Below are 23,129 nucleotides of genomic sequence, written 5' to 3' on the forward strand. Positions count from 1 at the left end.
GGTTACCAACCAACCTGATTTAGAGGGGAGTGAAGGCAGCTATTAAAAAAAAACCTGGAAATAAGGGGAAGCTGATAGTAATAAGTATAAAACCGGAAGCTGGGAATTGTAGGAAACTGATAAGGGAAGCAAAGGGACACCAGGTGACCTCTAGGGCCAGCAGAGTTAAGGACAATAAAAGAATTTTTTTAAAGTATCTTAGGAACAAAAAGAATCCTACCTATGGGTCCAATAGGGAGTGGGTCTGGGCTCTGTGCTAGTTTAACGTCTTTATCAACGACCTGGAGAAAATAATATCATCCCTGACAACGTGTGCAGAGGACACACGAATTGGGGGGGGAGGAAATAACGCAGCGGGCGGGCCAGGGATACAGAGCGATGGGATCGTGGGGGGACCAGGGGCGAGCGACCAGAGTGCGCGTCAAGATGGCTAAATGTCAGTGTGTGCGTACAGGACCAGAGAACGCCGGCCGCACGTACAGGCTGGGGGTCGCCCTCCTGGGCAGCCGGGACTCTGGGAAAGATTTGGGGGCTGAGGTGGAGAATCAGCCGAACCTGAGCTCCCGGGGCAGGGCTGGGGCTGAAGGGATCCTGGGACGCATCAACAGGGGAACGTGGAGTGGGCGCAGAGAGGTTATTTCACCTCTGGATCCGGCCCTGGGGCGAGGTGGCGGGAATCCTGCCGCTCAAGGAGGACGTTGGTAAATCTCAGGGGGGCCGGAGAAGAGCCCCGAGGACGATTAAAGGGTTAGAAAACCTGCCCGGGAGTGAGAGACGCCAGCAGCTCCTGCTGCTCAGCCCAGCACAGAGACGGGTTGGAATCGGGGGGACTCGATCCCAGGCTCTAGGTACTGAGGTGGGGAAACAAATATTCACTAATGGGCTGTTCAGGCCAGCAGAGGCAGGACAAAGCAGATCCCGTGACTGGAAGGGGAAGCGAGGCAGACCCAGCCTGGAGAAAAGGCACAAACGTTTCTGCCAGTGAGGGGAATTCACCCTGGGATCCATTTAGACAAAAGGGTCGTGGTGGATTCTCCCTCCATGGCAATTTGTAAATCAGGCTTGGATGTTTTGTAAACGATCACTGGGAATTATTTTGGGGCAGTTCTGGGGCCTGGAGGCCCGGCAAGATAATCACATTGGTCTCTTCTGGCTTTAGAATCTTTTACTCTATCCCCCCCTCTCCTCATGGAGCTGGGGAGAGAACCCAGGAGTCCTGGCCCCCAACCTCCCCTGCTCTAACCACTAGTCCCCACTCCCCTCGCCGAGCTGGAGAGAGAACCCAGCTGTCAGTTTCCCAGGCTGCGAAGTTCACGCTGAGTGATGTTATTGTCTCTGGTAACAAAACTTTAATCAGCAGCTGCTCTTCATCGCCCTGCCCGCCCACCGCAGTGCGACCTGGCCACGAGCCCTGGCTGCCTGCTCTAACCCCTGGAGCTGGGGAGAGAATCCAGGAGTCCTGGCTCCCAGCCCCCAGATCCCCTCCTCCCAGCCAGTCAACCTTAGGGCCGGAGATGGTCCCCTCGCTCTGGACACGCCTATGAGAAGCTCTCCGATGTAGGTCACGGGCTTCTCTGTGTCTCTGCACCCCGCCAGCCCAGTGCCAGTTTCCCCAGTTCAGCCAGCCCCAGACCGGGGCTCCCAGATGCCCACTCGTGGGCCGATCGGCCAAGTCACCGGCTCAGCCCCTTTAGTTGGACGACCCCGTCAGCAGCGGGGAGAGATCAGCGTCGATCCCGATCCACTCGGGCAGGAAGGCAGCCGCTGGCTTGAAGACCTTGAGGAAGGGGGAGTCGGGGAGGGTGTAGTTGGCCAAGTAGACGGTCTCCCCCCCGGCCAGGTAGCCGGCCCAGATGCCAAAGGTCCCGATGGTCATGATCGTGTGGTTGCAATGGGCCAAGAGAGCAAAGTCCCTCCCCGGCGACAACTCCTCCCCGTCCCCTGAGAAATACACGTCCCCTAGCGAGGCGTTGATGTTCTCCCGGCACCAAGCCATCCCGTTGCTGGTCACCACGAAGACCGGCTCTTGGTACTTGGCCCGGAAGTAGTCCATGGCCTTCTCCAGGTAGGTCTTGTCTGCCACCACCCCCTTCCAGGTCTGGGGCATCACCCAGACGTAGTCCCCCCTCCGGACGTGGACGCCCACGTAGGTAACGTTCCGGCGCTGCCCACGCAGCCCGGCCAGGTGCCGGTTGGCTTCCTCCTTGATGTGGTCGTGGAAGGAGAATTCCCGGAGGATCTCCTGCCGGAGGTGGTGGTAGAAGGTCCAGGAGCAGGGGTAGCCCGTCAGCCGGACGTATTTCCCCTGGATGTGCCTGTACTCCTCCGACATCCAGTCGTGGAGCCCGTAGTCCCTCCACGGGACCCTCTGGACCACGTCGTTGGAGACCACGGGCAGGGTGATGCGGAAGAGCGGCACCAGCTGCTGGTGCATCCCCGGCAGGATGTAGGCCTGGCGCCCGTTCATCTTGGCCAGGGCGTAGAGGGTGGCGTATTCCCCCATCTGGTTCCCCAGGCGCCCGATGGAGTTCACGGTCCACATGCCCCGCTCCGTGGCGGTGGGTGTGGAGGGGGGTAGGGGGGGGAGCTGCCCCTTGGCATTCTGGGAGGGGAACCTCCACCCCAGCGGGGGGAATCGTTTGCTCAGATTGAGGAATAGGGAGAAGATCAAGATGGCCAGCAGGTAAAGGAGTTGGAGCAGTGCCCGGCAGGGGACCCAGGAGTCCAGGGCCGTCATGGCTCTTCGTGACACCAACAAAAGGAGGTCCCAGCCTGTGGAGATAGGGAGCTGGGGGGGGGGCGTGTTTAGAGAAGGGTGGAGGGTCTTCCTGGCCCAGTCATCCCCCCATTCCCAACAGGCCTCTGGCAGCCAGCTGAGCCAACCCCCCGCCCCCCTGCTGCCCCCCCTGCGGCCCCTCCCAGGGGGCAGGTGACCCTAGCTAAAGCAAGATGCATGGGGGAGGGGAGGCAGAGCCCCCTCCCCGCAGGCTTCTGGGGGCCGATCCCCCCCGGACCCCTTCACCCCGGCTCGTCCCCTTCAGCCACAATCCAACACCGAGGCAGACAAGAACAGGGAGAGTAACAATGTTTCCTCCCGCCGCCCCCACCAGCTCTGCTAGACCCCCCACACACACTCCTAGAGCCAGAGAGAGAACCCAGGTGTCCTGGCTCCCAGCCCCCCCACTCTAACCACTAGACCCCCACACACCCCCCCTAGATCCAGAGAGAGAACCCTGGAGTCCTGGCGCCCAGCCCCCCCCCCCCTCTAACCACTAGACCTTCCCACCCCAGAACCAGGGAGCGAACCCTGGACCCTGGGATAGGAGGGGGGCCATGGAAGGTCATGGTAATACAGAGCACTGGGGTGGGGGGGGGGTTCTGTGTTTACCTAGAATCCCTGAGTTCTACCACGTGGCCCCCCTGCCCAGAACCTCAGCAATGTGGGGGGGGTACACAGCCAACACCCCAGGGGTACGAGACTGGGGGGAGCAGTGTGAGGGATGGGGTGGAATTGAGGGATGGGGCCGGGACAGAGGGTGGGTGGAAAGGGGGTGGAGGAGGAAGGGAGTAGCCCCAGCGGAGGGTGGGGTAGGAGGTTTCCGAGTGGAGCGGAAGGGCTGGAGTCTGGGGTCCAGAGGGATCTGGGGCCGAGACGGGGCGACGACCCATCTCCTACCCCCCCCCCCCAACGGCTGGCAGGCGAGGTCCCAGCCACCGGCTCCGTGGGCACAGCTGCATCAGGCCTCCAGCGGAAGAATGCGGAAGGGGGGAAGGGCGGTCAAATCAGGCCAGTGTCAGCGCCCCACGGCCCAGCCCCACAGCGGTTAGAGCAGGGGGCAGGGAGCCAGGACTCCTGGGTTCTTGCCCAGTCTGGGAGGAGAGTGGGAAATGGTTGTGGGCTGAGGAATTCCCGCACCATGTCCCTGATTCACCTGAGCCGATCGCCTTGAAAGCCGCCAGCACGGGGGTTCAGCCTTCCGCCCCCGTCTCTGTCCCCCCAGACCGGTCCCCCCCGAGTCGCTGACGTGCGAGCAAGGCGCTCTTGACGGGTAACATCCTGCCACAGCTTCCTCAGGGCAGAGCGTGACCGCAGAAGACACGAACCCCTCCAGACACTCACCCCACGTTGGCCGGGGGAATTTCCCACTGCCTTTCGCGCCCCGCTCAGGTTAGGGGGTGGTGACGGGAAAGGGGGGGCCCGTCTCCCCCGCCGGCGGCCCTCGGGCCCCCAGACGCTTTTAAAGTGAGCCCAACAGTTGTGACATGGGACGCGCAGCCCAGCTCACGTGTTTCCTGCCCCTGGGTGGTTTCCGGGGTCCTGACAGGCTGAGACCTGACATCGGCAGACACCGAGCCAGCATCCGACCAGGCCGCCCGGAAAGGAGGGACCCAAAAAACTGGTCAGCCTGGCCGGGCGGCTCTGGTTCCCGGCCTCCTGCCCCAGGGCCAGCACTCCAGGCACCCTCCCCTTGCCCCCCGGGGCAGCGCTAGGGGGTGCCATGCTCCAGGGAAGGGGGGGCTCAGCAGGGGGCGCTCTACCCCCCTAGCAGGCAGGGCTGGGCTATAGGGCGCTGGGGGGGGGCCGTCCTGTATCCCTTGACCCCATGAACTCAGACATCCGCCTGATGCTCAGCCCGCCCCACCACAGGGCCTCTCTGCCTCCTGGACTCTGACCACAGCCCTGCCTTCCTGCCAGCCCCACGGATGGGCGTCGGCGGCGCCGGACCAGGGGTCAAGCCAGGCTTCCCGCAGGCCGGGGGGGGGAGTGGGCTAGCAGGGGGCGGGCGACGGGTCGGGAGTGAGGGGCACCAGCAGAGCTGTGGGGGGAGCCCAGGGGCCGGGGGGGGGCTGTGGGGCAGAGGTGAGGGGCACCAGCAGAGCTGTGGGGGGAGCCCAGGGGCCGGGGGAGGCTGTGGGGCACCAGCAGAGCTGTGGGGGGAGCCCAGGGGCCGGGGGGGAGCTGTGGGGCAGAGGTGTGGGGCAGAGGTGAGGGGCACCCCCCTCCCATATGCCCCAGTGGCTCTGAGCCAGCCGCAGCCGGTCAATATTTGCTGTCAGGGCCAAGGGCGGGGTGGGGCGGGGTGAACTGGGGGGGGGCTGTTTGGAAGCGGGGGGGGGCTGGCAGAGGTAGAGATTGGGGGGCAGGGGGGCTGACCCCCACCCCCCCTCCTCTCCTCGCGTCCCACCTGGGGGTCCCGCCTGCAGCTCCCAACTCTCCCAGGACGCCCCCCCCCCGGTGCAGCCCCCGCCCACTAGGGCCCCCCCCCTCGCCGCACATGCTTCCCGGCACTTTCACTTTCGATCGGCGGCCCCAGCCGCTCCGCGCTGTGAGTCCCAGCGGCGGAGTCCGTCTGTCCGTCTCTCAGGCCGGCGGCAGCGCATGCGGGGCGAGGCGGGGGGGCGCGGCTGCGTTTTGGGGGGGCTCTGAGCTGCCCCTGATCCCCGCAGAGGTGAGGTGGGCGGCAGAGGCAGCGGGGGGCATTAGCCCCCCCCGGCACAGACAGCGGGGGGCGGGGCCGGGCGGGGGGCATCTGCTCCTCCCCCAGCTCGGCCGGTGCCCCCCCCTCCCAACCCGCCCCCCCCGGCCATCCCCGCAGCCTCACGGCGGCCCTGTCTTGTACCCCGCAGCTCCCCCGCCGCGGCCCCCCCCACCCGGGATGCCGCCCGCCCGCCCCCTATGGAGGAGATGAACTGGGGCCATGCGCCCCGGGACGTCCCGCCCCCACCCGGAGGCTCCGTGGTGAGTGGGGGGGGGGTCTGGGCTGGCCGGGTGGCCGGACTGGCCGGGGGCTGGGCTGGTTGGGGGGCTGGGCTGGCCGGGTGGCCGGGCTGGCCGGGGGGTCTGGACTGGCCGGGGGCTGGGCTGGTTGGGGGGCTGGGGGCTGGACTGGCTGGGGGCTGGGCTGGTTGGGGGTCTGGACTGGCCGGGGGGGCTGGGCTGGCCGGGGGGCTGAGCTGGTTGGGGGTCTGGACTGGCCGGGGGGCTGGGCTGGCCGGGGGCTGGGCTGGTTGGGGGTCTGGACTGGCCGGGGGCTGGGCTGGTTGGGGGTCTGGACTGGCCGGGGGGCTGGGCTGGCCGGGGGCTGGGCTGGTTGGGGGTCTGGACTGGCCGGGGGCTGGTCTTGCCGGGGAGTGCCGGGGGCCGTCTTTGATTCCCATCTCCCCCCCAGGTCCCCCTCTTGCTGCTGCTCGTCTTGGTGTCCCCGGGCCGCAGCTGCGTCTTCTCCTTCGACCCGCTGAGCACCACCTTCCCGGACCACATCAACCAGCTGGTGAGTGAGGCCCCCCCCCCCCCCCCCCCCGCCCCCAGGACCCCGCCAGCTGCTCCCCGTCCAGCCCCCTGCCCAAAGCAGGACCAACCCCGACCAACCCGGCCCAGCCAGGGCCTTAAAACTGCTCAGGGGGGAAATCCCACCCCCCCGCTGTACCCCCTCCCAGCGCTCCCCCCCAAATCCAACCTGGACCCCCCCACTGCAACCTGAGCCCATCCCTCCTAGTTCTGTCTCCAGCCGCCACTGGGAACAGCCCAGCTCCCTCCCCCCGGGGCCCCTCCCCTCGGCGAAGGCCACTAGCAAATCCCCCCCCCTTCTCTGCACCTGAACCGGCCCAGTTCCCGCAGCCCCCTCCTCATTTTCGTTGCCCTCCGTTAGACCCTCTCCAAATGGTCCACGTCCTTCCCGGCGTGGGGGGGGGGGGGCAATGCCCCAGATAAGGACTCCCCCCGGCCGCACAGAGGGGACTCGTCACGTCCCTGGAGCGGCCGGCAATGTTCCTGCTAACGCAGCCCCGTGCGGCGCCAGCCGGCTCGGCAATGCCCAGTCACCTCCAGTAACCCCAAGCCCTGCTGGGAGAACCGCTGCGTAGCCCGGTGGTGCCCGGCCGTAGCCGGGCCTGGGCTTCTGCCCGCCTCAGGGCAGGACTCGGCCCTCGGCCGCCTCGAACCCCCTCGGATTGCTTTGGGCCCAATCCTGCTTCCTCCGGATCATTAGCCGGCCCAGCACCGACCCCCGGGCCACGCCGCCTGTCCCGGCTATCGGGCGGGCCCTGAGCCCACGACCCAGCCGGTTTTCTGTCCGCCTTCGAGGCCGTTCACCCCCCGTCTCTTGTTCTCTCCCTCAGACCCGGCACCTGCTCCTGGATTATCCCGTCTCCGTCCCGTCGAACCTGGAACCGGTGAGAGAAGGGGGGGTCCTGCCCCCCTCCGCCCCCCATATCCATAGCCCCCCTCCCGCGCCGGTCCATGCCGCCCCGCCCCGTAGCCCGTCTGACCCGCTCCTTGCCCCCGCGCAGGACGGCTGGTGCGCCGAGCTGTGGACGATCCATTTCCTGGCGGCGGAGCTGGGGCGGATGTGGGGCGTGGCGGGCCGGGACCTGGAGCCCCTGGTGGGGAACGTGGCCAAGCAGATCAGCTTCACCGAGGAATGTAACATCTCCGTAAGTGCCCGGGCGGGGCTGGGGGCAGGGCCTCGCCCCTCTGGGGGGCCGCCAGCCCTGGGGCGGGGACTGGCTGGCTTGGGGGTGGGGCAGGGAATGGGGCATGGGGCTTCGGAGTGGGGGGGGCTCAGGCGCCAGGGGCTCCCCCTGCAGTGCAGTGACCCCTCCCCCCCCCCACCCCTGACCCCCAGGATCCCGTGGGCTGCGTGGGGCTGGAGCACGCCAACGTGTCACAGATGCTGAGCGCCCTGAACCGTCACATGGCGGCGCTGAAGGGCAAAATGCCCGGCCAGGGGGGGCAGGACGGGCCGGCCGATTTCAGCAACTGCACGTCTGTCCGCTGCCAGCCAGGTACCCCCCCGGCCCCCCCAGCCCCAGTCACTGCCCGCCCCTCCCCAGCAACTGCACGTCTGTCCGCTGCCAGCCAGGTACCCCCCCGGACCCCCCCAGCCCCAGTCACTGACCCCCCTTCCCCAGCAACTGCACGTCTGTCCGCTGCCAGCCAGGTACCCCCCGGACCCCCCAGCCCCAGTCACTGACCCCCCTTCCCCAGCAACTGCACGTCTGTCCGCTGCCAGCCAGGTACCCCCCCCCCCCCGGACCCCCCCAGCCCCAGTCACTGACCCCCTTCCCCAGCAACTGCACGTCTGTCCGCTGCCAGCCAGGTACCCCCCTCCCCAGCCGGTACCCCCCCCCCCCCCCAGCCCCAGTCACTGACCCCCCCCTCCCCGCAACAGCACCTGCATCCGCTGCCAGCCAGGTACCCCCCCTCCCCTCTTCCACCCCCCCCCAGCACCAGCATCCACTGCCAGTCCAGCACCTCCCCCAACCCCGCCCATTCCCTCACCTGCCCCCAATCCCCCACCTCACTGCCTGCCCCCAAACACAGCCCCCCCCCACCCCGGCCCCTCCCCTCCCCACGCTCTCTGTATCCCCCAGGACCCCTGGCTCTCCTGCCCACCCAGGCCTCGCTCCCGCACCCCGGCTTCTCCAGCCAGAAGCAGCCAGGGACCCAGGCGTCCGGGGCCGGTTCTTTGCACCGGAGCCACCTGCTGGTGTTCCTGGTCCTGGTGCCCGTCCTGGGCTATCTGGGCTTCGTCAGCTTGTGGAATCAGAGGAGGCATCGGAGGAGGCTACGCAGCCAGGTATGTGGGGGGGGGGTCTCGCCCCAGGAACCCCCTGGGCTCCGGGGCAGGGGCTGGGAGGGTGAATCGTGACACTCCTACAGCGGCTTCTTTCCTCTCTCACCCAGGGGACCCAGGCGTCCGAGCAGGCGGACACCTGAACGGACGGGGCACAGGAGCTGATAGGAAAGAGAGGGCTCAGGTATTAAACCTCCCCCCCCCCCCGGCATGTGTGGGGTGCAGACCCCTTTCTAGGGGCTAGGGGTCGAGTGGTTACAGCCAGGGGACCGGGAGCCAGGACTCCTGAGTTCCATTTCTCTCCGCTCCCCACCCTTTTCCCGTCTCCTTCCAGAGCCATCACCGCTGGTCCCGCTGCCACGGGTCCTGGGACGTGCGGAGCAGGGAGGAACCCTCGGGCCGGCCGCGGCGCCCCCCACGCACGAGCCAAGCGGAGGGTCGAATCGGCCACGCCACCCGCCCACCCTCGGGACGGGCAAACTGAGCCCCTGGGCCAGGCTCCCACAGGAGGTGCTGTTTGGCCCGCACTGGACAGGATTCTGCAGCGCCGGGGAAGGCGGAGATGGATTTGTATTTTGTGGGGAGCTGCCGCCTTTCGTAGACTCGCCTCCGGGGCGCCTGGGTGTTTTGGGGGCACCGGGGTCTGTGGGGAAGATGGCCCAGCAGGAAGAGGCAAATGATCTGCCTCCCATTCGACTCCCAACTGGCCACGAAACGTCACCGGAAACAAACGGATTTTCCTTCGTGCCGAGATGCGGCCCCTCTGGGGTGGGGCCCGGCGGCTGGTTATACGGAGACCCCCTCCTCTGGGTGGGATATGTCCCGGATGCCTGAGCTCCTGCCCTGACACGGGGGAGAAACACTGTGGCGAAATGGGAATTATTCATGACGGTTTGGATGAATACGGTGTGTGCCTCAGTTTCCCCGGTGTGCTGCATGGCTAACGAGGGGGGGAAGGGAAACGGCTGCTTGCTCTGGGCAGAGACCCAGCTGTGACTGACACTGGCTGGCTGGGCCCGGCCCCCCCATGCCCCGGGAGAGCCGGGGAAGACAATGGCCCCTCCAACTGCCCGGACATTTGTCACCCAGCAACTAACGCCCAGGGACTGTGCACAGCGCTGGCCAGGTGTGACCAGCTGGAGGACAAGGAACTGCGGGGCTTGTTACCTGGGGGCTGCTGGGGGGGTCCTGGCACTGAGAGAAGTCGGGGGGCTCTGGCCTGACCCGGATGGACATCGCTGTAACTCTGCACTGGGTCCAGACACCCAATAAACCCTCCTGCGTTCACACGGCTGGCCCAGACTCACTCCAGATTAAGGAAATCGGGAGTACGTAGCTCCCTCTGGGGGTGTCCGTCTCCCCCAGGTGTCCCATGCAGGGGCGCTTGCTACGGGGGGCTCCGAGCGTGACACGGGGGGGGGGCTGCAGGCTCCGAGGGGCAGTCCTGGGGGGGTCCGAGGGAACAACCCTAAGGGGGGGCTGCCACCCTCCGGGGTGGGGCGCAGGGGCTGGGTATATGGGGACCCCCTCGCCTGGGGGGGCTGTGTCCCGGATGCCTGGGTTCCTGTACCAGGGCAGCTTTGAATAGACCCAGGATTTTCTCCCTTCTCGTCAGTGGTCCCCAGGGGAGTTTAAATCTCAGTCCCAGCCCCGCCCTCACCTCCCCGTTATGCCGGGAGGGGGCCTGGTCCCATCAATGGGGGCGGGGGGGGGCTCTCTGCGTCCACTGGCGTCTGCTGCCCCCTCTTGGTAAATGTGTCCAGTGCGCCCCTGAGCCGGGCTACCGGTCATCCTTCCCCCCCAGACCGTGGGTCAGGCCCCTGGAGCCAGGTTTATGGGTTGGGGGCTCTGAGCCCCCCCCGCCCCCCACAACCCCCAGAAGCGCGGGGGTGGGGGGCCCGCCAATGGCCCCTGAAAATTCTCCTGCCCAATTTCACACTCTCCCGCTCTGTGTTGGAAGGGGCAGGGGGGCTGGGAGCCAGGACTCCTGGGTTCTCACCTTGGCTCTGGGAGGGGAGGGGGGTCTCGTGGTTAGCTGGGGGGGGGGGGGGCTGGGAGCCAGGACTCCTGCGTTCTATTTACAGCAAAAAACTGTCTCCCAAGTCGTCGTCATCACCCCCACCTCATCCCATGACTGACCCCCCCTTGCAGGCACCTCCCCATCACCCCGCCCCCCTCCCCCTAATCCTGTTCCCCCCCCCCCATCCTCCCAAGTCCTTTGATTAAACCCAGCCCTGGGGGGCACCGTCTGGCTCTCCCAGCCCCTCGCCCCTCCCTTTTAATCCCCCTTTCCCAGCACCTCCTTGGTCCCTTGACGTCGCCGGGTGACGGGGGCCACTAAGCTGCTTGGGGGGGGGGGGGGGACACGGGGCGAGTCATACACACAAACCCCCCAGCCTCCACTGGCACCAGGTCCCCCAGCGCCTCCGGACCAGACGGGCGCCAGCCCCGGGGTAAGTCGCATCTAGGGGGCTGGAGGGACACAAGGCGGGGGGGGGGGGGGCAATAGGGTGCATCCTGCCCGCCCACCCCCATGGCTCTCTAGGGGGCGCTGCTCTCCGCTAGCACCCTTCCCCTCCAGCAGCGGGCATGTGCGCCCAGAGCCAGGACGCCTGGGTTCTTTCCCCAGCTCAGGGAGGGGTGTGGGGTCTAGTGGCTAGAGCTGGGAGCCAGGACTCCTGGGTTCTGTCCCTGGTTCGGGGCAGGGAGCAGTGTCTAGTGGTTAGAGCGGGGCGGGAGGGGAGACTGGGAGCTAGGACTCCTGGGTTCTATCACACACAGGGCAGGTCTCTCCCCACCCAGCGGGGGGGGACCTCCTAGTCCTACATAAACCAACAGCTGGGGGGGGGGGCGCACTGGGACTGGCTGGGTCAGGATCAGGAATGGGATGTGGGGCCCTTTCCCCTCTGGGGGGCCCCAGCTCCCCTCCAGCCCCGGGACATTCTCACGTTAACTCACAGCTATTTTTATTTCTCTTCCCCATCCTCTCCTGACCCCCCGGGGTTGGAAATTCCTCCCCCCCCCCCCCGCCCGGTTCAACCTCCCCCCTCCCGCCGGGGGATTATTTTCCTCCATAGTTCTTGTATTGTGAAGATGATTTAATGCTGCGCAAAAGAAATTGACAAATCCTCAGAGTTAACCTGGATTAAGGGGGTGGCCGGGGTGCCCAGCTGCCGTCCAGGTCAGACGCGAACCTGCGCGCATGGCGGGAAAAGGGCCAGGCAGAACACCCCTAGGAATTCCTGCTGGGATCCCAAATATCGTACTGCTCGGTTGCTTAGGGTCCTCGGACTCCTGGGTTCTCTCCCCGGCTTGGTGAGGGACATGGGGGTCTAGTGGTTAGAGAGGGGGGGGGGCGGGGGGGATGGAAGCCAGGTCTCCTGGAGTCTATTCTTGGCTCACTCGTAAACTCCCTGTATCTCTCCAGGACTCAGCTTCCCCATCTGTATAAGGGGCAAAATCACCCTCCGTGGTCAGTGTGGTGTGGAAGCTGCTCAGAGCAGGGCTGGGTCTGTGCGACGCCCGGCGTGACAGGGGCCCTGATCTCACGCAGAGTCAGGGTCCCAAGACGAGCCCCGGGGCACGGAGGAGCAGTACAGGGGCTTTGATGCGCAGCGGCGTACTGCTTCTCCAGCCCGGGGGGGGGCAGTGCAGGAGCACAGCAGGGCTCGACCTTCCCCAGAGGGGAAAGTCCCCGGGCCCCATTTCCACCCCTTCCGGGGCTTCAATTCCTGAGGACTCCCTGGAGGGAGAAGCTGGGACTCAGGAACTGAGCTTGCAAAACTCATGACCCTGTTAAAGGGCACAGGAGCTTCCCCCGGACCCAGGGCGGGAACCCAGGTGTCCTGGTGAAATCCCCACCTGGGAAATGACATCATCCAGCACTTCCTGTCCTAAACGCTTATGGGGCTGCTCAACAACCCCCACGCCCCACCCCAGAGGGGTCCCATACCATGTAGCCACAGCTAACCGGATTAGGGGCTCCTGGTGAAAATGGGGTGGGAGCCAGGATTCCTGGGTTCTCACCCCAGCTCAGCGTTCGCTCTCGCCTCCCCCCACAGACCAGGCCTGGGGTTCTGACTTCCTCCTCCCCCCCCCCAACCCCCAGCGATGACCAACCAGGTGGAGCTGGCCATGGGGGACGGGCCCCACTTCAGCCTGGACCCGCTGCCCAAGTCCTGCCTGGCCAAGCGCTGTGGGTGGCTGACCCACAACCTGCTGCTGACGCTCACCATCCTGGGTAGGTGGGAGCCCAAGGGGAAGCCGGGGTTGGGGGCAGAGGGCTCATTGGGGGGGCAGGGGGGGGCTCTCCCCCATTTCCTGCCCCCAGGCGTCTCTCTCCCTGAGCCCCCAGCAATGTGGTGGGGCCATGGCATGGTGGGTGAGGGGGCAAAAGGGGGGTGGGGTGCTGGGGATTGGGGCAGGGAGCCCAGGGGCTGGGGGGCAGGGGGTGGAAGGTCAGAGTGGGGCTCTACCCATCCCCCACCCCTCCGTCCCGCACCCCCTTCATCCATCCCCCCCACCCCTCCCCTTCTCTGTAATTACACACAAATAGGTGATCAATGGGGGGAGTGGCAGATGTGCCTCCCCCTTCCCAGCCCCCCTCCCCCCAGACAGGACAGTGGGAGGTGGGGGGGGGGGGCTGGCATGTGATTAACGTCTCATTGTGTCTTTTACGTCACTACCCGGGAGGAAGGAAATTAAACATGGGCTAATCCCCACCAGCGGCTGTTAGCTTGACCCCCCCCCCCACAGCCCTCCCTGCGCCCGCGGCGGGATGACATGTGGGTTCATTGTTAGCCCCAATGCGGCGCTAGGGGGCGCTGTGCTGCAGGGAGCGGGGTGGAGGTTCAGTAGGGGGCGCTCTGCCCCAATGAGGAGTCCCCGTATAACCAGTCCCCCCGTGCCCCACCCCAGAGCCAGCCGCATCTCCACGCCGGGCGAGGGGGGGGTGCCTGTATAACCCTAGAGGGGCCCCGTCTCCGTCCCGAGTGAGGCGTCCCCATATGACTCTCCCGTGTCTCACCCCAGAGGCAGCCGCATCTCGGCGCCGGAGGGGGGGGCCATGTCAGGGGTGGCACTGACTTTCTGTGCCCCGGTCTCTAGGGGTGATTCTGGGCGTCGTGCTGGGGTGTCTCCTGCGGCTGCTGCCCCCGCTGGACGGAGACCTGCTCGTCCTCATCTCCTTCCCGGGGGACATCCTCATGCGGATGCTGAAAATGCTCATTTTGCCCTTGATTATCTCCAGCCTCATCTCAGGTGAGGACAAGGGGAGCTGGGGGGGTGGGCCGGGGAGGGGGCGGCCAGAGCCAAAACCATCCAGGCCCTGCTTGACCTGAATCTCAGCTTCCCCCCCCCCGAAACCCACCTGGGAGCCGGGATTTGAACTCACAACTCAGGGGCAGGGCCGTGGGCTCCACGCCAGCCACTGGGGAGATGCCACCCCCAGGGCCCTGTGCTGCAGTGTGTGGGGCGGTGGCCTCCCCGGGGGGGGTGCTGTCCCCCTATAACCAGCCCCCCCGCGCCCCACCCGGGCTGGGGGAGGGGGATCCCCGGGTGACGTTTGCTCCGTTTCTGGGCAGGTCTCGCCAGCCTGGATGCCAAGTCCAGCGGGCACATGGGCACCCGGGCCATGGTGTATTACCTGGCCACCACAGTGCTGGCCGCCATCCTGGGCGTCATCCTGGTGCTCTCCATCCACCCGGGCAACCCCAAGCTGAAGACGGCGACGGGCCCGGTGGCCCAGGGCCAGGCGGTCTCCAGTCTAGACGCGTTTCTGGATCTGATCCGGAACCTCTTCCCGGAGAACCTGGTGCAGGCCTGCTTCCAGCAGGTAGGGGGCGCTCTCCCGGGGCCATCAGCACCCCAGGGAGGGCGGGGGGGCGCAGGGGGGGGCGCTCTCCCCTCTCAGTCCGGGCTGACCCCGCTTCTCCTGCCCAGGTCCAGACGGTGTCCCAGAAGGTGCCGGTTCCGCCCCAGGTGGTGCGGCAGGAGAACCTCTCCCTGCTCAACGCCACCGTCACCGAGATCAGCCTGGGCCCCAGCACCGTCACCCACAAGCGGCTGGAGTTCAAGGCCGGGATGAACGTGCTGGGTGAGTCCCCGGCCGGCCACTGCTCCGGGGGGAAGCTCGCAGCGTGGGGGCACTGCTCCGGGGGGAAGCTCGCAGCCTCCCATGGCCCTGACCCCCCCCCCTCACCCGCCCTCTGCTCCCTCCCCACAGGGCTGATCGGGTTCTTCATCGCCTTCGGGGTGGTCATGGGGCAGAGGGGGGAGCAGGCCAAGCCCATGGCCGACTTCTTCAACATCCTCAACGAGATCATCATGCAGCTGGTCTCCATGATCATGTGGTATGGCGGAGGGGGGTGAGGGGGCAGGGGCAGCCCGGGGGCGGCGGGCATATGATGGGGGGCGGGGCGGAGCCTGGAGGGGTGGGGGGGTAGGACGGGGAAGGCATGGGGGGGGCCACCACTCCAGCTCTCCCCCAGCATCTCCCTGTCACCATCTCATCCCCCACCCCACTTTTTAGCTGCCCAGGGGGAGGGGGTCTCCCCAGGACACCCTCTCACAGTCTCCCCACACACACTCCCGCTGGGGCCACCCCCACTGTCTTGCCCCCCCTTCATGATCTGCCCCCCCCCCAGTCTCCCCATTCATGGAAACCCCGCCCCTCGCGTGCCCACAGTCTCCCCCCAGCCCCTCCCCTCACGGTCTCCCCTCTTCACCCTCCCCTCACAGCCCCTTCCCTCCTCGTGGTCCCCCCAGAGACCCCCCCCATCCCCTCCTCCCAGGCTCAGCCTCATGGGCTCCCCTCAGCTCCCCCCTCGCCCTGCCCCCCATTCGCCTCCAGCCCCTCCCCTCACGGTCTCCCCCGGCCCCCAGGTACTCGCCCTTCGGCATTGCCTCGCTGATCTGCGGGAAGCTGGCCGGGCTGCAGGACCTGGAGCTGGTGGCCCGCCAGCTCGGCATGTACATGGTGACGGTGGCCCTGGGGCTCCTGGTCCACGGCGTCCTCGTCCTGCCCCTCATCTTCTTTGGGGTCACGCGCCAGAACCCCTTCGCCTTCTACGCCGGCATCTTCCAGGCCTGGCTCACCGCCCTGGGCACTGCCTCCAGGTGGGGCCGGGGGCACCGACCCCTGCGGGGGGGGAGGGGCATCGGGTGTGGGGGTTCGGGGTGCGGTCAGTGGGGGTCTGGCAGGGTTGGGGCGCAGTGTGGGCTCTGTGTGCGTCTGGGCTGGCGCCCAGGGGGCGTTGGGGGGTGTCAGGGGCTATCGGGGGTGTCAGGTGGTATTGGGGGGATCTGGGGTGTTGGGGGGTGTCAGGGGCTATCGGGGGGTGGTCAGGAGGTATTGGGGGGATCAGGGGCTATCGGGGGAATCCGGGGGTGTCCAGGTGACCAGAGGTCGTCATGGGGCTCCGTGCGTGTCTGGCCCCCCCAGCGCCGGGACGCTGCCCGTCACCTTCCGCTGCCTGGAGGAGAACCTGGGCGTGGACCGGCGGGTGACCCGGCTGGTGCTGCCCATCGGGGCCACCATCAACATGGACGGGACGGCGCTCTACGAGGCCGTGGCCGCCATCTTCATCGCCCAGATGAACAGCATCGCCCTGGACGGGGGGCAGATCGCCACCGTCAGGTGAGCCCCCCCCCCCCACGGGGCCGGAGGGGAGCCGGGGCCTCCCCCAGAGGGGAAGGGCCCCCTTCACTGACCCCCGGCCTCCCCTCTTTGCCCCCCCAGTCTGACGGCCACCCTGGCCAGCGTGGGAGCGGCCAGCATCCCCAGCGCCGGGCTGGTCACCATGCTGCTCATCCTGACCGCCGTGGGGCTGCCCACCCAGGACATCAGCCTGCTGGTCGCCGTGGACTGGCTGCTGTGAGTGCCAGGCCGTGGGGCAGGGGGCGAGGGGCAGAAGGAGAGGGGGGGGGTCTGGGCCAAGGGGGATGGGAAAGCGCTGGAGTGAGGGGTGGGGTTGGAGGGCAGGGAGCAGTGGGGCGGGAGGAGGGGGTGAGGGGGCAGGGAGGAGAAGGGGTCGCCCCGTGTCCGTGCCCCCCCCAGCTCTGACCTCCCCCCGCCCCCCGCAGGGACCGGCTGCGCACCTCCATCAACGTGGTGGGGGACTCCTTCGGGGCGGGCATCGTGCACCATCTCTCGCGGGCGGAGCTGGCCGCCATCGACGCCCGGGCCGAGGGGCGCCCGCCCGAGTCCCCCGCCCCCAAGCCGCCGCGGCCGCCGCTGCCCAACCACCAGGGGCCCCCCGAGGGCGCTGCGGGGGGGTACACGGCCCTGCCGGCCGCCGACAGCGAGGAGGAGGCGCAGGTGAGACCCCGGCGCTGCGAGCTTCCCCGTGACAGTGCCCCGCCCCCGGGCGCTGCGAGCTTCCGCGTGACAGTGCCCCCCCCCCGGGCGCTGCGAGCTTCCCTATGACAGTGCCCCGCCCCCGGTGCTGCGAGCTTCCCCGTGACAGTGCCCTGCCCCGGCGCTGCGAGCTTCCCTGTGACAGTGCCCCACCCCCGGCGCTGCGAGCTTCCCCGCCACAGTGCCCTGGTTAATTCGCTGCCCACTTCGTGGCAGGAGGAGACGCAGGTGCAGGAGCCGTCGGGGACAGAGGATGAGGAGGCAGAGGAGGAGGCGGAGGAAGAGGAGAAGAAAGAGGAGGAATAACTGGGCCCCGCGCCAGAGCGGCTGCCGTCGGGGGAGGGAGGGGGAGTGAATTCTCTGCTTTTGTTCCTACCCCAAATAACTGGGGGTCTGGCCCCCCCATCCCCCCAAAAGAGCTGTGTGCCCAGGCAGGAGGGTACAGCCAGCGGGGCCGCGTCCCAGCGGCAGGCGCGGGGTCCCCGTGTCCCCAGCCCCCGCGCCCCCCACCCCAGAGGGGCCGTGTGGATCATACATACTGTGCAGGTAGCGCGGGGTGCGTCCAGCTGTCGGCTCCACCCCCCCCAGGCCCTGGTGCCCCCAGCCTCTGCCTGCCCTGCTGGGGGGTGGTAACATGGGGGGTCCGTAGCCTGAAGCGGCGGGACAGCCCTAGACCTCCCCCCGAGGGGCTGCCTGGGACCCATCTGGGGGACAGGACCTCGATGTGGGGAGGGGGGGTCCCAAGGCAAATCCTGGAGACAGTCTCAGAACTGCCAGAGCCCAGCGATTGTCCATCCCCGGCACCCTTCTGTCTGTCTGTCCGTCAATCCCTGGCACCCCTCTGTCTGTCTGTCCATCCCTGGCACCCCTCTGTCTGTCTGTCTGTCTGTCCATCCAGCCCCATACAACCTGCCCCCTTGCCCTCTCTAGCTCCGCCCCACACACCCCTCTATCTATCTGGGGTTCCACTGAGCTGTGGACAGGTGCCAGGTTCCCACACCCAGTTCATTCCCCAGCAGGGAATTTCCATGTCCTGACCCCCGCCCACACGCAAGGCAATCAGATTTCCCTCCCATTTGGGGGGAGGGGGGGCTCTTTATACAGGATCCCCAATCTCCTGGCCTCCCCCCACATTCTGGTCTTGTCCCCCCCCCCGTCCATCTCCCCCTATTCACTGCAGCAGGGGTCAACTCCACCCCTAACCCGGCCCCCCCCCCCCCCCCAGCTCTCAGCCTGACTCTGGTCTCCTATCATCCCTGGGGCGTGCGCTTTGACTCATGACCCCCCCACCCCACTGATTTCTGTGCACCCCCCACCCCAGCACAATAATCAACCCCAACAAAACTGGAGGGGGGGGGACACGTCGTTATTTTCAATAAACAACTGAACTCTGTTGTTGCCCGAGTCGGGATTTGCCGTGCTACATGGGGGGGGGGGGGGGGGGGGGGGGGGGTGAATTAGGGAGGGGCAGAGCCTCTTCCAAAGCTCCGCCTACAACCTGGGCCTGCCTGCGGACCCCCTGATCTTTGACCCCCCCCTTGGGTTCTCAGTGGGGGCACGGACCGTGCTGGGGGGGGTCACACTCTTGCAATGGGCTCAGTTTAACATGGGCCGGGGGGGTCTTTGCACCCCAATTTTTTTTAAATGAAAGCTGAGCGTCCAGCGCTGCCCGTGGGCTGTGAAGCAGCTGCTGCCCACCCGCCCTCTGCCTGCCCCGCCACTGCGCCCAGCTCTGGGGGGGGACGGATGACTCACGTTTCACTGGGCCAGCTGTTGGGGTTAAGAAGCTGAAAACCAGGCATCTGAAGCAGATGCTGGGGACGGGAGGGAGGTGAAGGTTGGGGGGGCAGCCTGGCCGACACCCCCCCCCCACCCAACCCCACTGTAATCTGCAAATGCCGCTGGCTGGAAGGAATGCGGCTGGGGCTGGGGTGGAGCGGATGTGCCCAGCAGATGTTAGCAGCTGCTGCTGTGGGGTTGCACAGGATAAAGAGCTGCCACTGCTGAGTGGGGGGGGATGGTGCGCCGGCAGAACTGGGGGGAGCCCAGGGCTGGGCTAGCCGAGGGCTGCAGGTCGGTTTGTTTTTGTAGGGTCTCCTTCGTTTCCTCATCAGTAAAGAAAGGAGGCCGGGCAAGCAGGCTGGGTGGAGAAACGCATTTATTGCAGCTCAGAGCCCCCCTAGATCTAAGCAGCTGAATAACCGACCCCGGAGGGTTCTGACAACCGGGGGGGGGGCAGATCCTCCCCCCAACCTCCTGGGGAGGCAGGACCAGACCCTGCCTGGGTCAGCAATAACCCCAGTCCATGGGGTGGGGGGGCAGAGTGACTGCCCCCTAAACATACACATACACCCCAGAGAGGAGGGGGGTCTAGTGGTTAGAGCAGCGGGGGCTGGGAGCCAGGATTCCTGGGCTCTCTCCTGGCTCTGGGAGGGGAGTGGGGTCTAGTGGTTAGAGCGGGGGGGGGGGACTGGGAGCCAGGACACCTGGGTTCTATCCCAGCTTGCGGTGGGGGGGCTCTCAGAGGAAGTTCCCAGAGGGGAGGTTAGCGGGGGACAGACACTCCAGTTTTGGGGGGCTCGGCTTGAGCTGCTCGGAGCAGGGGGGCCCTGAGGTCATGTTCCCAGCAGGTGTCTGTGGGGCAGGAAGGGGGGACTTCGGTGTGGGGCAGAGCCAGGGCTGGTCCTGGCCTGCCTGCAGGGGGGCGAGGAATTTGTCCTCCCCCCTGTCGTAGAACCACCAGTCGTAGGAACCCTGGGGGCTGTCCAGGTGCAGAGCTGTGGGAAGGAGACGAGAGAGTCAGGGGTGGAACCCAGGAGTCCTGGCTTCCGGCCCAGCCCCCATCCAACCACTAGACCACACTGCCCTCCCAGAGCTGGGAGAGAACCCAGTCCCCCCTCTCCCCCCGCACTGTAACCACTAGACCCCACTCCCCTCCCAGAGCCGGGAGACAACCCAGGAGTCCTGGCTCCCAACTGCCCCACTCTAACCACTAGACCCCACTCCCCTCCCAGAGCCGGGAGACCCCCCCCCCCCCGCAGTCACGGCCTCTCTCACCGAGGTCGTCGAAGGACCCGTCCTGCAGGCGCTGGTGGGCGAAGGGCGACCCCTTGGCCCCCCGGCTGTAGGCGCAGTAGATGCCCACGAAGAGGCAGAGCAGGAGGCCGGAGGCTGCGAGGAACAGAGCCATGGCGTGGGCCCCCCAGGCCCCGGCTGCTCAGCGGGTCGGCCTGCGGGGGGAGAGCGCTGAGACGGGACCCTCGAGTCCGACTCGCCCGCCCCCCCCCCCCCCTCTGCTGCTGCGTCCCCCTCCCCCACGGGCCCCCTCGCCCGGGACTGCCCCAATCTCTCCCCACTATGCAAACGCAGGCTCCCCACTTCTGCACCCCCACAGCTCCCCCATGCACCCCCTCCTCATGCACCCCCCTTCCCCATTTACCCCATCTGCACCCCCACAGCTCCCCATGCACACCCTCTTTTATGCCTCTAAATGCACCCCATGCCCCTCCTTCTGTACCCCCACCCCCTCACCTTCCCTGCCCTTAAATGCACCCCCCCGTGCTGCCCTCACCCGAATCCCCAACTCCCTCCCCATGCACCCCAAACCCCTGCAACCGCCTCTGCCCCCCCATACGCCCCCCCCTTTACCTCTTCGCTCCACCCGCTCCACCAGCAGAACCATCTCGACCCCCTGGGGCCCCGGCCCCCCCCGCTGACCGGAATCTCCTGCCACAGCTCCGGGGGTCTTTTGTGGGGCACCATCACCTGGGGTCCCATGGCCCAGCCCTGCCAGGGGATGAGCCAGGCTGCTGGGGGGCAGGGAGGGGCTGAGAGGAGATGGGCGCGGCCCTGTGGGGCTGGGGGAGGTGGGGGCAATGGGGGGCTGAGGGGACCCCTCAGTGTCAGGTGAGGGGGGAGGGGTGGGAAGGGAAGAGGGACCCCCGTCAGCCAGGGGGGAAGGGTCGGACCAAGGGGCAGGGGGGCCAGGATCTGCGGGGTGGCCGGGGGGGCGCTGGCAGCGAGACAAGCCCAGAGGGCCAGCAGGGCGGCCGGCAGCAGCTGTGAGCCCCGGGGTGCCATCGCCTGGCACCGGGCACCTCCGGGAACCAGCACCTGCGGGGGGGGGGGGAGAGGGGGGCGAGAAGGGGTTAAATCAGAACGTGGGTGGGGGCAGCCCTGCGTGCTGGGGGAGAGCGCCCCCTGCTGGGCCCCCCACCGCCCAGCACCCCCCAGCACGGCCCTGGGGCAGCCCCGCCAGCCCCACCCCACTTCCCTTGAGAGCCCTGTTCCCGCGAGGGGGCAGGGGGTGTGGAAAATACACAGGTGTAACCATAGCTACAGCAGGCCCCCCCCCCCGACCTTCCTCCAGCCATGGCAGGGCCCCCCCTGGGGCCCCCCCTCCTCCTGGTTACCAGCATCCGTGGCTGGCAACATCTCCCGGGGGCAGGGAGCAGCTGGCATGGCTCTGCCACCCCAGAGCAAACAAGCCGCCTTCCTCTCCCCGGGCACTAGGGGGTGCTGGGCTGTGGGGGGGGTGCTTCCCTCCCCACCACCTTCGATTCTCCTGCCCCCTCTCTTTTAATCTTGGGGTGCAGGCTCCTTTCACCACCCCCTCCGGTATGCCCCAGGCCAGAGAGCCAGAGACCTGCCCCCCAAAATGGGGATGGGGAGAGATCCCCCCCAACTTTTCCTGCCCCGCCCCTGCTCGAATGCTCTCTCCCCAGGTGGGAAATGGGAACTAGCCCCCCCCCCGCCATCCTAGTCCCAGCCCCTTTGTTCCTTGGGGGGAGCCAGGCGGGATTCTGCACCCATCCCCATCGGGGTGCCAGAATTACAGCTGTTTCTTGGGGGGGGGGGTTGTCCCGCTGACCCCCCCAATTTGGGGTAACTATGCCCTCTCTCCCCTTACCAATGCCCCCAGAGGGGACTTGCGCTGCCCCTTTAAATGCATGGAAGAGGGGAAGTAACAGCTGGGGGGTCACCGGGGATTTAAAGAGGTTCACACCCCTTACCCCTGCCAGCCAGGGCCCGACCCCTCTATGCTAGACTGTGGGCCGATCAATCAAGCCCCATCCCTCTAAATTCCCTTGTGGGGAGGGGTGTCCTCGTCCCACCAAAACATGGACAAAAGTAAAGGGGTATGGGGATTTAACCCCCCCCCACACACACACACCAGATTCCTCCTCTCTAGGGCTAGGCCCTGCTCCAGCTGAAATTGGGCACTGTCTCTTTAAATATGGGGGGGTCTGGGTGTGTGTGTGTGGCGGGGGGAGAATAGATTAATAACAGATACAGCCACACCCCTTCCATCACCCCCTACCCTCAGTCTGAAATGGGACACTGTCCCTTTAAATGGCCAGGATGGGGCGGGAGAGGGTACCCCCATATGTGGTGGGGGGTGGAATCACCTCTAAATAACAAGGGGGAAAATAGACCCAGCCCCCTTTGCTTTTCCAGCGATACTCGCATACCCCCAAAACAGGGCTCTGGCCCTTTAAATAGCTGGGCGGGGGTGTGAAATCAGCTCTCCCCCCAGATATTTAAGGGGTGCACCCATCCCTGTGTCCCGCCCCACACTGATTCACCCCATAGAAACAGAGGCACTGCCCTATTAAATTCCTGGGGGTAAAAGTTTGGGGAGTCCCCTCAACACCCGCCACCCCAGCCAGCCCCCCCAGTTGCCCCTTTCTGACTCACCTGGGTGAGGGGGGGGCAGAGAGCAAGGAAAAGCCAGCTGCCGCTGGGAGGGAGAGACGCACAATGAGCCAGGCTGGGGGGGCTGCTCCTCCCTCATAGGGCCCCCCTGGGATATGGGGGGGGCAGGTATGACGCATCTGCCCCGGGAGGGGTGGGGGAATGCTGTTAGCAACTCAGCAATAACAACCTGGCTCAGCCACTGCTTCTGGAGCAGGGGAAGGCGGGGCTGACTGGGGGGGATAAGCAGGGGGGGCTCAATGGGGGGGCTCCCCCATGTCAGTGCTGACCCCAGTGCACCATATCTCTGTGAGGGCAGAGCACCCGCAACCAAGCCCCCCCCCTTCCCCCCCGGCGTACTGATGCAGCCGTCTGGTAAAGCCACCACGGGCCGGGGTCGTGCAGGACGCCCCCTAGCAGCAGCAGCTCAGACAGGATAACAGCTCTACCACCGCTGCCGGCTCGAAGCCGACCTCCCTGCGGCAGAGACACAAGCGCAGCTG

General features: G+C 66.8%; 3 protein-coding genes across 3 annotated transcripts; 2 read left to right on the plus strand and 1 right to left on the minus strand.

Annotated features, from left to right (window-relative positions):
- Nucleotides 1–1,338: 1,338 nt before the first annotated feature.
- Nucleotides 1,339–2,737, minus strand: LOC137155805 (galactoside alpha-(1,2)-fucosyltransferase 2-like). Its single transcript, XM_067552232.1, has one exon. It carries the CDS (start codon nucleotides 2,735–2,737, stop codon nucleotides 1,691–1,693), a length of 1,047 nt encoding a protein of 348 aa, XP_067408333.1. The 3' UTR covers nucleotides 1,339–1,690.
- A 2,607-nt stretch (nucleotides 2,738–5,344) lies between these two features.
- On the plus strand, nucleotides 5,345–9,865 carry FLT3LG (fms related receptor tyrosine kinase 3 ligand). Its single transcript, XM_067552275.1, has 9 exons — nucleotides 5,345–5,450; nucleotides 5,629–5,740; nucleotides 6,171–6,272; nucleotides 7,120–7,173; nucleotides 7,291–7,434; nucleotides 7,626–7,785; nucleotides 8,374–8,579; nucleotides 8,687–8,760; nucleotides 8,911–9,865. Exons 2-8 carry the CDS (start codon nucleotides 5,678–5,680, stop codon nucleotides 8,717–8,719), a joined length of 762 nt encoding a protein of 253 aa, XP_067408376.1. The 5' UTR covers nucleotides 5,345–5,450; nucleotides 5,629–5,677; the 3' UTR covers nucleotides 8,720–8,760; nucleotides 8,911–9,865.
- Nucleotides 9,866–12,686: 2,821 nt separating this feature from the next.
- On the plus strand, nucleotides 12,687–17,840 carry LOC137155769 (excitatory amino acid transporter 2-like). Its single transcript, XM_067552178.1, has 10 exons — nucleotides 12,687–12,816; nucleotides 13,683–13,835; nucleotides 14,159–14,409; nucleotides 14,517–14,670; nucleotides 14,800–14,926; nucleotides 15,459–15,692; nucleotides 16,018–16,212; nucleotides 16,315–16,449; nucleotides 16,659–16,893; nucleotides 17,149–17,840. Exons 1-10 carry the CDS (start codon nucleotides 12,687–12,689, stop codon nucleotides 17,236–17,238), a joined length of 1,704 nt encoding a protein of 567 aa, XP_067408279.1. The 3' UTR covers nucleotides 17,239–17,840.
- The last annotated feature ends 5,289 nt before the right edge of the window (nucleotides 17,841–23,129 follow it).

Source organism: Emydura macquarii, unplaced genomic scaffold, assembly GCF_026122565.2.
Source record: "Emydura macquarii macquarii isolate MOO-44397 ecotype Brisbane River unplaced genomic scaffold, CSIRO-AGI_Emac_v2 contig_1386, whole genome shotgun sequence".
NCBI classification, from domain to species: domain Eukaryota; kingdom Metazoa; phylum Chordata; order Testudines; family Chelidae; genus Emydura; species Emydura macquarii.